At 58.6% G+C, this 14,980-nt stretch overlaps 6 protein-coding genes and 2 non-coding genes across 8 annotated transcripts; 6 read left to right on the top strand and 2 right to left on the bottom strand.

The window, feature by feature from the left end:
• Window positions 1–24: 24 nt before the first annotated feature.
• On the top strand, window positions 25–1,560 carry FA10DRAFT_235758 (WD40 repeat-like protein; the record flags this gene model as incomplete). Its single annotated transcript, XM_025519044.1, has 7 exons — window positions 25–304; window positions 367–464; window positions 530–696; window positions 757–876; window positions 936–1,230; window positions 1,298–1,456; window positions 1,517–1,560. Coding segments are annotated over exons 1-7 (1,116 nt in total), but the record flags the coding sequence as incomplete, so codon positions are not given.
• A 243-nt stretch (window positions 1,561–1,803) lies between these two features.
• On the top strand, window positions 1,804–3,455 carry FA10DRAFT_273574 (CNDP dipeptidase; the record flags this gene model as incomplete). The annotated part of the gene is made up of 3 exons (XM_025523172.1): window positions 1,804–2,451; window positions 2,532–3,046; window positions 3,127–3,455. Exons 1-3 carry the CDS (start codon window positions 1,856–1,858, stop codon window positions 3,453–3,455), a joined length of 1,440 nt encoding a protein of 479 aa, XP_025379873.1. The 5' UTR covers window positions 1,804–1,855.
• A 212-nt stretch (window positions 3,456–3,667) lies between these two features.
• Window positions 3,668–5,626, top strand: FA10DRAFT_263433 (hypothetical protein). Its single transcript, XM_025520221.1, has 2 exons — window positions 3,668–3,880; window positions 3,952–5,626. The coding sequence occupies exons 1-2, from the start codon at window positions 3,844–3,846 to the stop codon at window positions 5,334–5,336; spliced, it is 1,422 nt and encodes a 473-aa protein (XP_025379872.1). The 5' UTR covers window positions 3,668–3,843; the 3' UTR covers window positions 5,337–5,626.
• A 62-nt stretch (window positions 5,627–5,688) lies between these two features.
• FA10DRAFT_t12 lies at window positions 5,689–5,806 on the top strand. The gene has a single exon. It is a non-coding gene; the product is annotated as a tRNA-Thr (tRNA).
• Window positions 5,807–6,036: 230 nt separating this feature from the next.
• On the top strand, window positions 6,037–8,388 carry FA10DRAFT_2325 (hypothetical protein). The gene has a single exon (XM_025518909.1). It carries the CDS (start codon window positions 6,079–6,081, stop codon window positions 8,320–8,322), a length of 2,244 nt encoding a protein of 747 aa, XP_025379871.1. The 5' UTR covers window positions 6,037–6,078; the 3' UTR covers window positions 8,323–8,388.
• FA10DRAFT_298143 (RhoGAP-domain-containing protein) lies at window positions 8,349–11,710 on the bottom strand. The gene is made up of 3 exons (XM_025524563.1): window positions 11,178–11,710; window positions 10,205–11,093; window positions 8,349–10,151 (listed from the first exon to the last, which is right to left on the bottom strand). Exons 1-3 carry the CDS (start codon window positions 11,602–11,604, stop codon window positions 8,456–8,458), a joined length of 3,012 nt encoding a protein of 1,003 aa, XP_025379870.1. The 5' UTR covers window positions 11,605–11,710; the 3' UTR covers window positions 8,349–8,455.
• Window positions 11,711–11,891: 181 nt separating this feature from the next.
• On the bottom strand, window positions 11,892–14,740 carry FA10DRAFT_298142 (hypothetical protein). Its single transcript, XM_025524562.1, has 2 exons — window positions 14,144–14,740; window positions 11,892–14,078 (listed from the first exon to the last, which is right to left on the bottom strand). Exons 1-2 carry the CDS (start codon window positions 14,719–14,721, stop codon window positions 11,942–11,944), a joined length of 2,715 nt encoding a protein of 904 aa, XP_025379869.1. The 5' UTR covers window positions 14,722–14,740; the 3' UTR covers window positions 11,892–11,941.
• Window positions 14,741–14,861: 121 nt separating this feature from the next.
• On the top strand, window positions 14,862–14,978 carry FA10DRAFT_t13. Its single transcript has one exon. It is a non-coding gene; the product is annotated as a tRNA-Val (tRNA).
• The last annotated feature ends 2 nt before the right edge of the window (window positions 14,979–14,980 follow it).

Below are 14,980 nucleotides of genomic sequence, written 5' to 3'. Positions count from 1 at the left end.
ATGGGACCAGAGAAGAACAAAGGGTGTGTCTATCGTGTATCTCCAAGGACAGCAGCGATAGCGACGACGATATGGCGGCAGCGGCGGGAGCGTCGTCGAGTGCAAGCGCAAGCCGGCCTGCTGCCAAGGCGCTTAAGCTCAACAGCAACAACCTGGGCGCATTCAAGATCTCGAAGCTGTTCGGGGCGCCGCTCATCGATGCCGGCAGGAGCGTGACCAGCGTGGGCTTCGACGACCGCGGCGACTACCTCGTCTCGGCCTCGGACGACGACAAGATCCACATCTGGGACTGCAACAAGGGGAGGTGAGTTGCTGGGTTTGCAACGCTGCGTGAAATGGGTCCATGGCTGAGGATCTGGCACCAAGGCACGTCAAGACGCTCTACTCGAAAAAGTACGGCGTCCACCTGGCCCGATTCACGCACAAGAGCACGGCCGTCATCTACGCCAGCAATAAAGAGGATGGTGAGTATTGCAGCCTAGAGTCTCTGCTCTGAGTCGCCCATATTCATGTTTCTGTCTGCTCAAAGACACCATCCGGCACCACTCGCTCATCGACAACACCTACCTGCAGTACTACCGCGGCCACAAGTCAAGAGTGACGTCGCTGCAGATGTCGCCCATCGACGATACCTTCCTTTCGGCCGCCAAGAACGAGGCCGTACGGTTCTGGGACCTTCGCACTCCACAATGCCAGGTGTGTTTGTCTCACTCTTCTGACGTCGCACGGGCCGTGCTGACTTTGTCCTCTCCTCAGGCCATGCTGCCGGTGCAGGGCCACCCCGTCATCGCGTACGATGCCTCGGGCCGTGTCTTTGCTATTGCCCTCAACGAACGGCCGTCTGTGTCTCTGTACGACGTGCGCAATTTTACCGCGGTGAGTGAGAGCGCCCCTGGGTACATTGCAGAACGCACACTCATTGGGGCCGGCGACAGAGACCATTCCTGGTGATTCCCATCAGCGACGACGACTTTTTGAGCCAGTTCAGCATGCCTCCACGCATGCCTGTCATCGCCTCTCTTGCATTCAATCCCAATGGCCTGCTCCTCGTTGGCACCGCTGGAGACGTGCACTACGTCCTCGAGTCGTTCAATGGCCACATCCTCTACCGACTCCGCGGCCACGAGGGCCTGGAGCGCGTTCAGAACGAGGATCTCAGCATGGTGTCCGAGTCGGGCGCAAGTGGGCAAGAGTGCGGCTGGACGCCCGACGGAAATTACGTCTTCTCCGGTGAGTTGTGTTCGAGGCCCCGAGGAAGCGAGTGGAAGGCAGAATGACGCTGACGCTTTGTATGCAGGGTCACAAAGCGGCACGATTCGCTTCTGGCACATTCCCCACCACCAGGAGCAGCCAGCCGATGCGCCAAGGCCAATGGTGCAAAACGTGTCGCCGTCCGTGAGCCGCGAGGGACATCAAGGAGCGTCGCGCGCGGTTGCATTCAATCCCAGGAGTGCCAGTGGGTTTATTCACGCTTGCTAGAGGGACAGTCTATGTAATGCTGACATCGACGCTGCAGTGATGGTCAGCGGCGGGTCAAAGGTGGCCCTCTGGCTGCCCGACGACAACGACGTCGACTCAGACTAAAGACGCTGTGTAGTGTATTCTCCCTCCTTCACTGTACCATTAATACCATGCACCTGATTCGCCGGACCAATCGCCGCGGTGGCCGATTCGAAAATTTAAAGGCAGGCGGGGCGAGGAACGCCACTGTTGTTGTTGTCAAAAATTCACGTGGAGGTAGCGCCTCTTATCTCACAAGAAGTTCGTTCTCGGCCTTCTTCCTCTCCAGGAACTTTTCTTCTTCTCCCTTTTACTCTCACTTTGGAAGAAAGGGACCATACGTACACATACAACCATGTCGCTGGACGCATTCATTAGCCAGATCGAGAAGAACAAGGCGGCGCTCGTCGCGCGGCTCGCCGAGGCCGTGGCGATCCCGTCGGTGTCGGGCGATGCAAAGTACCGCAAGCACGTCTTTGAGATGGCCGACTGGATGAAGGCCCAGCTCGAGAAGCTCGGCGCCACGGCCTCGTTCCAGCCGCTCGGCAAGCAGATGCTCAACGGCGAGGAAATCGACCTGCCGCCCGTCATCTTTGCCGACCTGCGTGCCAAGACGGACGCGGACAAGAAGAAGACGATTCTCGTCTACGGCCACTTCGACGTCCAGCCCGCGCTCAAGTCCGACGGCTGGGACACCGAGCCCTTTGAGCTTGTCCACGATGAGAAGACGGGCCGGCTCTACGGCCGCGGGAGCACCGACGACAAGGGCCCCATCCTCGGCTGGCTCAACGTCATTGAGGCGCACCAGCAGATCGGCCTCGACCTGCCTGTCAACCTCAAGTTCTGCTTCGAGGGCATGGAGGAGTCCGGCAGCGTGGGTCTCGACGAGTGCATCTACAAGAATAAGGACGGCTTCTTCCAGGGCGTTGACGCGTGCTGCATCAGCGACAAGTGGGTACATGCATACACTGCGCTTACGTTGCAAGCGAGCGAGCTAGAGATGTGAGGAGCTGACGTGACACACAACACAGCTACTGGCTCGGCACAAAGAAGCCCTGCATCACCCACGGCCTCCGCGGCGTCACCTACTTCAAGCTGCACATCTCGGGCCCCGGCGCAGACCTGCACTCGGGCCTGTTTGGCGGTGTCGTCCACGAGCCAATGACGGACCTATTCCAGATCATGAGCCGGCTCGTGACGCCCCAGGGCGAGATTCTTGTCCCGGGCATCAAGGAGCTCGTCGCGCCACTGACGGACGAGGAGAGGAAGCGGTACGAGGTCATGGAGTTCACCATCAAGGACATGGACGACGCCACGGGCAGCTCCACGACAATCAGCGACGAGAAGGAGAGCGTCCTCATGGCCCGCATGCGCTACCCCTCGCTCTCCCTCCACGGCATCGAGGGCGCCTTTTCGGCCCCCGGCACAAAGACGGTCATCCCCGCCAAGGTCGTAGGCAAGTTCTCGATCCGCCTCGTGCCCAACATGACGCCCAAGGCCGTCAGCGACCTCGTTGTCGACTACGTCAACAAGGAGTGGGCCAAGAGTGAGTTATCTGAATCGTCCTTCTTCTCATCTGGCCCAGCTGACCCCATCGCTTTCTTTCCCGCCTTCCCACCGCTACAGTCGGCAGCAAGAACAAGATGGTCATCGAGGGTGACCCAGACGGAGGCAAGCCGTGGTACGCGGACCCCAACCACTGGAACTACGCGGCGGCAACCAAGGCGACGGAGAAGATCTACGGCGTGAAGCCCGACCTGACGCGCGAGGGCGGGTCCATCCCCGTCGCGCTGACCTTCTCCGAGGTCACGGGCAAGAACCTGCTCCTGCTCCCCCTGGGCCGTGCCGATGACGGCGCCCACTCCGCCCCAGAGAAGCTTGACCTGGACAACTACCTGCGTGGCACTCAATTGCTGGGCGTCTATCTTCACGAGGTGGCCGCCTCCAAGGCTTAGAAAGGGAGTCCCTTTGACTATCACATTGTTCGCCGCTTTGGCGTAGTGTAGTAGAAATGGCCCGAGCTCTCAACTCACATCTGCATTGTGCTGCCAGTTTTCAACGTCCTACAAATCTAAATTACTTTCAATCCGCGTCATGCACGGCCTGATCGGACCTCTGACGCCTCTGTGCTTATTTTGCTTGCTTTATGTCGGCTCCACTCCTGGCCCTTTCTCACACGCAGCAAGCGCCGAACTTCGCTGTCCTCTCTCAGGGCGGTGCAACCAAGGGTCCCGGAGTACGTCTTCCTATCTTTTTTGTTCCTCTTCACTCGACCAGCATCTCGCATTCTGCTTCTCCAACCTCCAACCAGCCCTTCTCGCAAAGTAAAGAGAGAAGTGTGAAATGCAGTCTCAAACAGACCAGCGCACGGCCGTAGCCGGTGAGTGAACAGAAGCTTGGAAGAGACACGCCGCCTTCCGCTGAGCTGACAAGGGTGCCTGCCACTTGCAGAGCTGGCCCAGAAGCTCTTGAGCCGCGATGCCGTCGAGTTCAATTCGGCCATCAACCAGACCTTTGCCGCCCGTGCCCAGTACACTGGCCACGGGCTCAAGATCTCGGGCGCATCGAACCTCAAGCATGCCGCCTGGCTCTTTAACTTTGTCGACAGCGGACAGGCTGCCGTGATTGAGGACGTCAAGTGGCACGAGCACAGCTCGACGGCAGAAGTGACGTCCTACCGCTTCCTCTGCCCGCGCGTCTTCCCCCTCTTCTCGCTCGCGTTCAAGGTCAAGACCCAGCTGCGCTTCCATGCCGAGGGAACAGCGACACCCACGCCCGGACAGGTGCATGGCCCGGTGGCACGAGCGCCGCGCAAGACAGACGAGGTCCACTATGTCACCTCGTTCCATGACGACTGGGTCGCCGAGCAGCTTATCCACCGCTTTGGTTTCATCAAGTTCTTCTTCGACTACCTCTTCACCCCCGTCGTCACCTGGCTCGTCCTCTTCTTCTCCAACATCGCCTTTGACGTGCACGCGCGCGTCGCCTCGTCACACAGGCACTACGTCGAGCCCTCGGTGCGCAAGCTGGCCACCGAGCACCTGCCCTCGGACGTGACGCGCAACCTCGACAGCGGCTTCCGGCGCGGCCGCAAGCTCGCAAAGGGCTCCGGCGCCCGCCTCTTTGATCTCGTCGACACCCTCGCCTACTTTCCCCTCACCGCTGTTGAGTCCCTCGCCCAGTTTGGCTTCCACGCTGCCGGTCACGTCTCGCCGGTTCCGCTGCCCACGCCCTTTGTCTACTATGGCCATGTCGAGCACGCATTCAGGCCCATGAAGATCAACTCGGCCTCGCAGCGCGTCGAGCAGATGAACCGCTCCCTGCACCCCAAGCAGAAGCAGGAGACGAAGCAGCCAGAAAAAGCTGAGCCCAAGGTCAACGGCGGCGGCGCAGAAGACGACAACGGTGTGAAGCCCGCCCAGATCCAGGTCGGTTCCAACATCAAGACTGCTGGCGGCGGCGGTGGCGTCGGCGGTGACGACGAGGGCGTCCCGCAGGCCAAGACGGTCGACATTGCGTCGCGCATCAACAACGAGGCAGAGGAGAAGCCGGCGCCTGCCGAGGAGAAGCCAAAGGACTCGCTCTACGACCAGCTCCGCAAGGACGGCATCGTCGGGCCGGGCGCGCCGCCGATGCAGCGAAACGAGAGCGAGGAGTCGACGAGCGACGACGCCGCCCAGGCAGGCACCAATGGCTCGCAGCCAAAGTCGGGCTCGGCCAAGAAGAGCAGCAGCGGCAAGAAGAAGAGCAAGAAGAACAAGGGCGCAAAGGCCGACGACCATGCGCCCCCTCCCAGTTTCAAGCAGGGCTTGGAAGACGCCCAGGGCGCAAAGTAGACGATGCTGGCCAAGGGCGGATAGGTTTTGAACGTATTGTGTGACGGAGAGCAAAAGGAAATGGTTTATAGGCAAAATAGCGAATGACCAGTCGGTCTTTCTTTGGGCTTCACGAGGGTTCTCATTCGATTAGGAGATGCTTCTGTTCTACACTGTATCTATCACGAATTCTTGATTTCGCATCTTCATCGCCATTGACGACATCTATCTATCATGACTTTATTTCGCAGCCTCATTATTGTCGTTGTCGCTTGGCAGCCCCAGTGATGCAAACGCAGAAATTGAAGAACTCGCTAGTAGGAAAGACGCGCAGGTACATAATCCAACCGCGAGATTGGTTACTTAAATTTTGGCCCTTATAGTCTAGTGGTCATGATTTTCCTCTTGTATTTAGGAGCATGTTTTTGTAGAACATGGTCTCTTCTAGCAAGCTTAAGGAAGGGTCCGTCGTTCGAATCGGCGTGAGGGCACTTTTTTGTCCTTCGTCTCTGCATCTTTCTACGGCACATTCAGAGCATCAGCAAAGGCTTTCCAGACGTGAGCCAGTGTCATAAACTTGCTCTCGTCGATGTGCTGTTGCTCAGGCTGAGAGTCGATTGTAGGAATAGAAGTCGCCCTCGGCCGACGTGGAGCAGTTGCAACAAACACCAACTCTGATTTTTGGCTTTTCGGACCGGGATTTATTTTTTCTCTTCCAATTCTTCTTGTTGAGCATCAGGGAGCGACGCAGCGACGGCGGTCGATGATAGGGCCGTCGACGTCGAGGGGGTTGTTAGCAGGTTCCGCGGCGTGCCGGCAGTATGAGTATCTGGCGTCCAGGTGTTTTATGTGTCGCGCAAGGGAGACGGCGACAATAGCGCCGCTCTTCGAGGTGCGACGATGGAGCTCGACGATGACCGACGAGCGGGCGCCGTCGTCTTCCAAGTTGCGCCTGGGGAGCGAAGAGGCGGGTATCAGCGCAGTACCAAAAGTCACACTGTCGAAGGGAAAGGAGAAGGCAGTTGATACAGGGAGAGGTCACAAGGACGGGTCACTTGACCAGGAACTTCTGAGACGTTGGGGCAAGCGATACCCTCTTCTCAATGGACCACAGCTCAATATGATGGTATCGCTCGAAAATGCCGCCCGGGCGCGATCGTCAGGCCACCAACGCACGCCGGCGCAGCTGGCCGATCTTCACTTTGACCTCGTCCACGAAGGCAGGGACGGAGGCGAGCGCGGCAAGGAGGTCGAGCCAAGCGTGGGCTCCTTCACGTATGTGCTCAAGTACGCGCACGAGCGAAGCGACGACAAGACGCTTAGGCAGATGGGGCAGGAGGCCATTGCGTGGCAGCAAAGGCACCAGCAGCGTGCTCAGCGGGTCGCCGAAGGGCCGGGCACGACGCCAGTAAGGCAGAAGGGAGATGACCTCAAAGCCCTCGTTCGCAACTTGCGCCTCTCGCTTGCCGTTCGGACGCACCAATTCCACATCAGGGGAGGGACGCTGGAGAGAATGGGTGGAATTAAAGTGCCATCGGCGCAGCCGAGGCTGCTGGCGGACGACGAGCACTTCGTTCACTCCCGGCTGCTTCGGGCAAGGATCAATCCTCTGCGGCTGCATGGACGCACTACGGAGGTTGAAGATGAGGAGGGTTTGGAGGACCCTGCGCAGTCAAGGGTGGGATCGTTGATCCGATCTTCGCGTCCTCGCACGCATCACTCAAGGCGTCTGCAGCGCTTCTTTCGGCTCGCGCAGGGGACGACATTACACGACGCTATGCACAGCACCGAGTCTAGAGGCCCCTCTGTCCCCACCAAATCCGTACCGGTCTCGAAGCACCAGCGAAGGCTGCTAGATATCAACAAGCGTCGCCAAAGGCAGCAGCAAGAACAGGCGGTTTCTGAACACAACCGAGCAAGAGAAGGGTCTAACAATGCTACGGCCGAGCTCATCTACGAAGCATTCAAGCACGATGGCTCCGACTCGCGCTCAGAAGCCATCATCGAGGATCTCAAGCGGTGGGAGGATGAGGTTAGCCGCAGGAGAGCCATCCGGCGCCGAGTTCTGTTCGATCTCGACATGCTGCGTCAGTACAGGGGGACGACCACATCCAACCTGAAGGGTCTTGAGCAGTCAGCGGCCCCTTCAGACCAATCGAGAGAGGACGTCGTGCCCGCGTGGCTCCTTCTCTCTGCCCTCAAGGTCTGCGCCGATCGCGGGCAGGTGGCGGAGGCGGACCGTCTCGTCGAGAATTACCTTCGCTCTCTTTACGACGCGCGACGACGGAGCTCTGCCCAGACTCAAGAGGACGAGAAAGCAGCATGGGCCTCGCTCGTGCCGCGCAACGCCAAGACACACGCCGTGCAAGAGGCGAATCGCCCACCAAACGGACCTGTGCTGCTCAATTCGATCCTCCGAGCCGCCCTTTCGAGTGCCCATTTGGAGGCGTTTGAGGCGATGCTTGACATCATCGAAAGGTGGTGCGTTGGCAGCGAAGGGCTGCTTGCGGAGCTCTGTCCGAAAAGGCCAGCGTCAGCGCAGCGAGCAGGGCACCCGAGGTGTCTGACGCCGGACGAGACGTCCGTCCTCCTGCTCATTGAGGCAGTGCGGACGAGGCGTAAGCGCGCCGAAATTGGGCACGATGTCGTCGAGACCTTTGTCAAGCGGTGGGGTCCGCCTACGGGCGGTCTCAGGATCTCGACACGAGCGACAAGAGGTCTTATCGGATACGCTCTGAGTGCGAACAGGGACGCTGACATAAGGTCGCAATGCATAAGGAAGCTGCTGGAGTCCCACTTGCAGTGGGTCAAGACGAGCGACGAAAAGGAGTATCCATTGCCTCTAGGCGAAGTCAGTCACTGGCGAGGGGCCGAAGTGTACCGCTGGAAGAATCTCATGAACAGGCTCGTCAAGCTCAAGCTGCTGAATAAAGGCGAGGCCGTCCACCTCTCCTACGGCCGCACACCCAATACGTGGAAGTCCGCTCTGGCGACACCTCAGACCTGACGACACCACATTGAAAGAATTTGATCAAAAATCTGTTGTATTGTAATGTCCATGTTGTGCTAGAGAGGTGTCACAGGGCGTCACGCCCGGGACCATGTCTAGCACTGAAATGCATCCTGATCTAATCGATACATTAGGTATCTAACAGCCTCTTCGTATTTGTTGCTGTCGGTGTCGGGTCCTCGCCACTTGTCCCGAGGCGGTCCGTTGTTGGGACAGCTTCCTCGTCCAGCTCCTTCTCAACTGGCTTTGGCGAGCCGACGCTCTTTGCCAGCGGCGTCTGCGTCTCTTCGCTCTGCCCTCTCGCAGCGGCAGGCGCAGTTTGCGGCAGAGTCGCTGGCGGATCAGCATGTGCCTCCTGCAGACCAGCGCTTGTGACACTCGTCAGCACTGGGTGCGGTTCGATCGTCGCAGGGACTTCCGCGCCGTTCCCAGCGCTCTTTGGAGGCTGATCGCTCAAAGAGAAAGCGTTTCCAGCGGGTAGTGTGTTGCCGCGGCCAATGGCATCGGATCTCTTGAGGTCCGTATTCCCCGAGAGGACAAGGGGTACATCTGCGCTTGACGAGATCGGTCCTGTGGGAACCGCAGCAACTGCGGCTGTTGAAACCGGAAGCGGAGCTGCGAGGGGCTGGGAATGATGGGCGGCATCTTTCGTTGTCAGGCCCGAGGTAGTGGCGCTGATAGGGTATTTTTCAGACTCGACCGCGATCTGGTTGGGCTTCTCGAGGCCCTCAGATGCCTCTCTGGTGTCTTCTACTTTGCGCACATCGCTATGGTCGGCCTCCTCTACGCCATTGGTAACACCCTCGAAGTCAAGCGGTGGCATCGATGGACGAATGTTGGGCAGGACGGGTGCGCCTGCATGGCTGAGATCGAAGATGTCGGCCGCGTAGAGGATCAAGTCCTCCGTAACGCGATCCTCCTCCATAGCCGCCGCGATGCTCGTCGTCTCGTGATCAGCCTGCGAGAGGAGCAGCGGGCCAAAGACGATCGAGAGATTGTTGGCATTCATCTTATTCTTTTCCGAGTGCGCCGCTACCTTTGCCAAGTGGCCCACGATGAGCTTGAGCGTCTCCTGGTTGATCTGGGGCAACCTTCGGATCCTGCCCTTCAGATTAGCAAAGCCCGTCTGAATTTGTTCGTCGCGCTCCTGCGTGTGTCGGATGCGCTCCTCCCACGGGATAGGCATGACGGGCTCGGGCAGCTGGCGGAGGTACAATTTGAGCACGCCAGCAACCGTAGCAGGCTCGTCGGCCTCGGACCGGAACTGGAATCGCTCTTCGTCCTTTTCCAGAGCGTGTGCCAAGTTCTGTATCGCTGTGTGCTTGGCGGAGATGCGGTAGATGCCTTGGTGATCGAGAGCACGCTCCTCGATGAACTGGATGCACTTGCGCACAATCAGCGGCGGTTGCACCTTCGTGGGCCCGCCCAGGGTGGGTGCGGATTGCTGAGCCCTCGTGAAGGCATAGTCGATGAGCGAGACGCCGAAGATGAGGTCCTTGCATTCGCCGTACTGATAGTTGACATAGGCAACCCGGCTGTCGTGGGTCTCGCTGAGCGAAGGCAGCCGCTTCTCGACCATGACGAGCTCGTCGTCGAGATGGACAAGCGAGGTCTGGAGCACCTCTTCGGCATGTGTACGCAGGCTGCTGTGGGAGCTGGCCATGACGAGGCCTGATCGCTCAGCCTGCATCCAGACGGCCTGGCACGTCAAATGAAGCTCGCGACGGCACTCAACGACGCTCGCCAGCGCAGCGCGCAACGTCTTGTTCCTGCGCAGCCGCAGCGTCTCGAGGTCGAAAATCATCTTTCGGTATGCCTTGTCGGCTCTGCTGTCCTGTCAGGATCTTTTCAATGCAGACTTGGTTGAAATGCAACTCACTCTTCTGCTTCCCGCTTGGCCTTGACGCTCTTGAGGGCGAGGTTCTGGTTCGATCGCATGCTTCCGGAGCTGTTGCCCAGCACTACGCCTCCCAGTCCAATGCCACCCTCGCCGCCGGTGTGCACACCCAGAGCACCGCCCTCCACAGCGCCAGATGGGGGCGATCTATCGTGAGAAACATTGCTGGTCGCGCCGCTCCCTCCCATCCGGCTCAAGAGCGCGTTAATCTTCTTTGGCGCCTCCTTTCTCGCTGCCTCCCAGTTCTCCCTCGATCGAAGCGCGTCCAGAAAGTGGCCAGGACCCTTGCTCTTCTCGCCATCTTTTGTCGGCGAACTGGCAAACAGCCCAGCATCGCCGCCTATCCTTGGCGACGGGTTCGTCCTTGGGCTCGTTGGCTCTTCGTCCGACCGGAGGCTGGACCGCGACGAGTTGCGATTGTGGGGCTTGCTCCTGTGTGTCGACTTGGACCTGCGCGGAGCAGACGAAGCACCGATGGAAGAGGCATCAAGCGAGGTGCGAGCCGTGTCGGATCGGCTTCCCGTGTCATCGTCGTCGTCTCCTAGAGGGGACGAAGGCTCGCCGGCCCTGCTAGACCCCGTCCCGGATGCATCCCTGGCCATTGCCATCGACGGGGGACTGAGCAGGGTGCGCTGGTCCTCAATGGCCTGCTGCTGCAACCGAAGCTGCTCCACCTCGTCGCAGCGCTTCTCGTAGGCCTTCTTTGCCCGTGGCAGTGTCGTGTTACGCATCTCGTCGTAGCGTCCAATGCTCGTCTTGAGGTCCTCCTTGACCCTCTTCCTTATCCTCTCCTGCGAGTCACGAAAGACTGTCAGCGGGGCAATGACACCCTGGCGCAGCGTCTCGATGTAGTGCTGGCGTGTGTCGAGCTCTGTTTCATAATTGAGAGGCGGAGAGAAAATTAGCAAAGGCGGCCCTCAGCAGCGACAGGAGAAGGAAAGGCCACCCGACCCACCTCGCAAGTCGTTTGCTCGCAGCTCTTTCCAAGCCTGCCTGGCCCCCGGCCATTCTGCACCACCTGGCTCGAGGTTGAGGACAACAGAAAGGCGACTGTCAAGCTTCAGGTCCACGTCCCTCTGCTTATCTGCGAGCGTCTTGAGCCCTTTAACATAATCCTCCTCGAGCTTGACCCTGGCCTCAAAGATGTTGAGGTAGGAGTCTGCCTCTGCGAGAGTCGTCTTGAACGTCTCATGGAACGCACTCGATACGTCATTTGCCGAGGCAGACGACGAGGCAGAGGCGAGCCTGTAGGGAACTGTCTCCGTCGTTGCCGCCGCCGCGTCGTTGGGTTGCGGGTGGCCGCCCGCACCGCTGGCAGTCGCGGCGCTGGCACCCTGGCGATGCTGCGAGAGCGTGCCCCCGATGGAACTGATGACGTCCATCGCTATCAGCTATCGAGGAGGCTGGTGCGCGTCGCAACCGAAATTAGCTGAGTGGTATATGCACGTAAAGAGTACTACTGGTGTCGCTGGTGATGGTGATTCTATCCTGCAGCCTGCGCGTCGCTTCGGCACAGCCTATCGCAGCCCTTCCCCCTTGGCGGCAGGTTCGTGCGACAGGGAACCCAAAAAAATTAAATTGTCCAACAGGGCGCGCGCACGTCAGCCCCCTCGGACCAAGCTGTGGCTTGTCAATTTTCGGCTTGATCTCCACCTCGGACCCACTGTGCAGTGTCGGCATCCTCTTCAGCTTATCTTGATGACGTAGATGGAGAATATGTTACAAGGCTTCAAGGTGCAATCTGACCTTCCATGCATCTTGGTCTGGACCGTCTAGATTCATGCGTACATAAGGTAGCATGTCAAAGGAGACGACCGTAAAGTCCGACCGGAAATCGTCTTCCACAGTCGCAGCAACCTCTTCTCCACCATTGAGTTGCATTCGGACCTGCAAATCATGGCGTGGCTCGCACAGGATCGCAAATGCACATCGCCCTGCTCTGCACAGACTTGCGACGAAAGAAGAGGGGCCTTGTTGTCTCACATCGACGACGCAGGCCAGGCCTGCATGCTTCCCCATAAGACCAAGACAACCACACGTGATGCGAATGTCCGCTCTTCGGCTGCTCTTGAGTGAGCAGCTGAGAACAGGCACCACATCGATCATCTCCCACGAAGCCGGTGGAAGCGAAAAGCAGCAGCTGCTGAGCGGTCTCGAGGCAATTTGGGGATTTGGGCGTTCCTTCTCAAGTTCGGTGGCAGAGATCACCTCGATGCATTTTCTTGCTCGAGAATGGAGCATGTATGCATGCTGATGCCCGTCCAGCTCGTCTAGCGCCTCAGCGACATCGGCCAGTGTGAGAGATCCGTACGCCCACCGAAGCGAACTTCGAACATTCCACGCTGAAATGATGGCCGTTGGTCTACCGCTACTGTCTTGCCATCGCGCCGCCATAACCAACGGTGGGCCTTCGACGCAGTCGGGAAAGACCGAGCTTGAGAGAGTGACACTTTGAATTGCATCCTTCACGCCGATGCCGACCTGCACCGTCTTGATGACCGGGCCAGCCTTCGAAGGCCCAAGAGCTAAGAGTGCATCTAGTGTCTTGCGGCTGCTGTTACATCGCGCGTCAGAGATCCACAGCTTGGCGCTGGAAAAGACGGCGCGAAAGGCCGCATGGTACGCCGCCCAATCCAGCTCACCCGTCATCTTGCTCGTGAACATGTCTGCGTCTGGTACGATGGTCGGGTGCGTCGAAGTGAGGAGCGAGTTGAGTGCATTGTGGTAGAGGTGCCATGTATGCGCCTCCTCGACTTGTGGAAAAGTGTCGTCGGAGTTTCGCAAGTGGAGTCGGTTCGGAGACTGGTACGACAAGGGACCACAAACGAGTCGCGAGCCAAAGGCCATGCAATGGATCACACTTTCTGGACCAAAGACGTCTGATGCTGCTCGATTCAGGGAAGTCCATGCAAGGTCAAAGTAGCCCTTCTCGTCAACGACCCAATCGAGCTCCGACTGCGCATCGACTTTGACGAAGTTGACACCTGCTGACCGGTACGCTGTAAAGCAGTCGCGCCAGAAGTTGTCCAGACGATCGGCATGCGGTAGCTGAATCTCGCGGCTGGCCCTCGGACCGGAGGCAAGGGCATCACTGATTTTGCACCGACGAAGCGGACCGTAGCGTCGGGCAAAGAAGCCGTCGGTATCTGGATCGAGACCGTCCCAGTAGCCAGACAAGGTCATCCATACACCGATATGTTGCATGTGGCGATATCTTCTTCTAAGTCGATCGATGTATCGAGCTAGCCTTGGGCATAGCAAAGAATCTTTGACATATTCGCTCATCTCTTCATCATCGAGAAGGTGAGGGCCCAGATCGAAGCTGACAAGGGTCCGACTTGCATCAACCGGAGTGTAGGTGTTCGTCGGATTTATGTGCTGCCAACCGTCGTCTATCAGAAGTGTGGCTATTCCTCCTTCTAGCGGTCCTTCGAATGCATCAAGCGTGTGCATGAGCGTAGAGAGCTTTGCCGGGGTGCCATTCCCGAGCGCCTCCCATGTGCAGAAGCCCAGACCGGAACGGAGCGATAACGGGCCGTCGGAATCGGCAGCCACCTCGGCTAGACCACCGAGAAAATCTTGAGCAGCCTTATGGCAGCTTCGGAGCAGACCACCGAGCTGCCTCTCGTATCCGCGGCCCACCAAGACCGCACCTGGCCCTTCGCCATCCACGTCGACATCGACTGTCTGCGTGTTGAAAGTGGACCTTGCAAGCTTGACGGTGGCTCCTTCACCACAAATTGGCAGGAGCACCATGACACGGCCGCCCTCGAAGCTCAGCACAATGAGGCTGGCCGGGTGAAGGCATGAGAGCGCTTCGATCGTGCCAAAGGATCGCGAGGTGTGCCATGTCGATCTGCCGATACAAGCGTAATTGTCAGCATTTGCAGCCCCACTCAATAAGATTTGGTTACCACTCACTTCGTCCGTTCGATCACGATGCCTCTACAAGGCATGAGGACCTCGCAGAGAGCAGCACGCCGCCGGCCGGAATGACCAATGCGAATTGTAGTGACACCATCTAGACCACGCCCATTCTCGCTGTACGCATCGCAGAACCTCAAGATCTCTTTTAATCCTTCAGCTTTCACCAGACGGATAAGAGCATCCTGGCCTGGAGCTCCGAGCCATTCCACCTGACCGTCCGGCAGCTTGAAGCGCCACGTATAGCGAACCTCCAGCGGGGCGCCTCGCTGGACCGCCCGGTCGAACACGCGAGGAGGCAGGACCATGGGGAGCAATACCCACTTCTGCGTGTCTCGAGACGGCCAGCACGCGACATCGTACGCCTTCCAGCATCGCTTGTCGATCTCGTCCTCGTGCGTCGGCGCGTCGGTCCAGCACTGCAGCGTGCCCGAAGCCCCCGTCAGCGCTTGCGTCTGCACGACTTGCAACCAGATCGTCACGTCTTCCTGCCGTGCACGAGCTGGGTCCAGCGTCAGCGTCTCCACCGATCCCAAAGCTGGCCACACCCAGACCCCGTGGGAGAGCTGCGTCATTGCGTCGCCATCTTCACCTCGTTGTTTGTAGGAAGAAGGAGAAAGTTGCGCACGGACGTTGAGAAGGAATCGCGTGCAATCCGTTTCTCTCAAAGCAGCATGTATGTACACACCAAACCAGGCAAATGAATAGACTAATCGTCTCAGTAGTGTAACGGTTAACATTGTCGCTTCACATTCATATCTCGTAAGAGGTAGTTTGTGAACCAGCACGTCTCAAAACGCGACCGCTCCCAGTTCGATTCTGGGCTGAGACATT

Source organism: Acaromyces ingoldii, assembly GCF_003144295.1.
Source record: "Acaromyces ingoldii strain MCA 4198 unplaced genomic scaffold FA10scaffold_1, whole genome shotgun sequence".
Lineage (NCBI taxonomy): Eukaryota > Fungi > Basidiomycota > Exobasidiomycetes > Exobasidiales > Cryptobasidiaceae > Acaromyces > Acaromyces ingoldii.
This window is presented reverse-complemented; position numbering and strand designations above follow the sequence as displayed.

Coding starts and splice junctions, on each gene's coding strand:
- FA10DRAFT_263433 (XM_025520221.1), top strand. CDS start 3,844: ATGCAGTCTCAAACAGACCAGCGCACGGCCGTAGCCG. Junction 3,881..3,951: donor CCAGCGCACGGCCGTAGCCG/GTGAGTGAACAG, acceptor TGCCACTTGCAG/AGCTGGCCCAGAAGCTCTTG.
- FA10DRAFT_298142 (XM_025524562.1), bottom strand. CDS start 14,721: ATGACGCAGCTCTCCCACGGGGTCTGGGTGTGGCCAGCTTTGGGATCG. Junction 14,079..14,143: donor ATCGTGATCGAACGGACGAA/GTGAGTGGTAAC, acceptor TTGTATCGGCAG/ATCGACATGGCACACCTCGC.
- FA10DRAFT_298143 (XM_025524563.1), bottom strand. CDS start 11,604: ATGGACGTCATCAGTTCCATCGGGGGCACGCTCTCGCAGCATCGCCAG. Junction 11,094..11,177: donor GCGAGCAAACGACTTGCGAG/GTGGGTCGGGTG, acceptor ATTATGAAACAG/AGCTCGACACACGCCAGCAC. Junction 10,152..10,204: donor GCCAAGCGGGAAGCAGAAGA/GTGAGTTGCATT, acceptor ACAGGACAGCAG/AGCCGACAAGGCATACCGAA.
- FA10DRAFT_2325 (XM_025518909.1), top strand. CDS start 6,079: ATGATAGGGCCGTCGACGTCGAGGGGGTTGTTAGCAGGTTCCGCGGCG.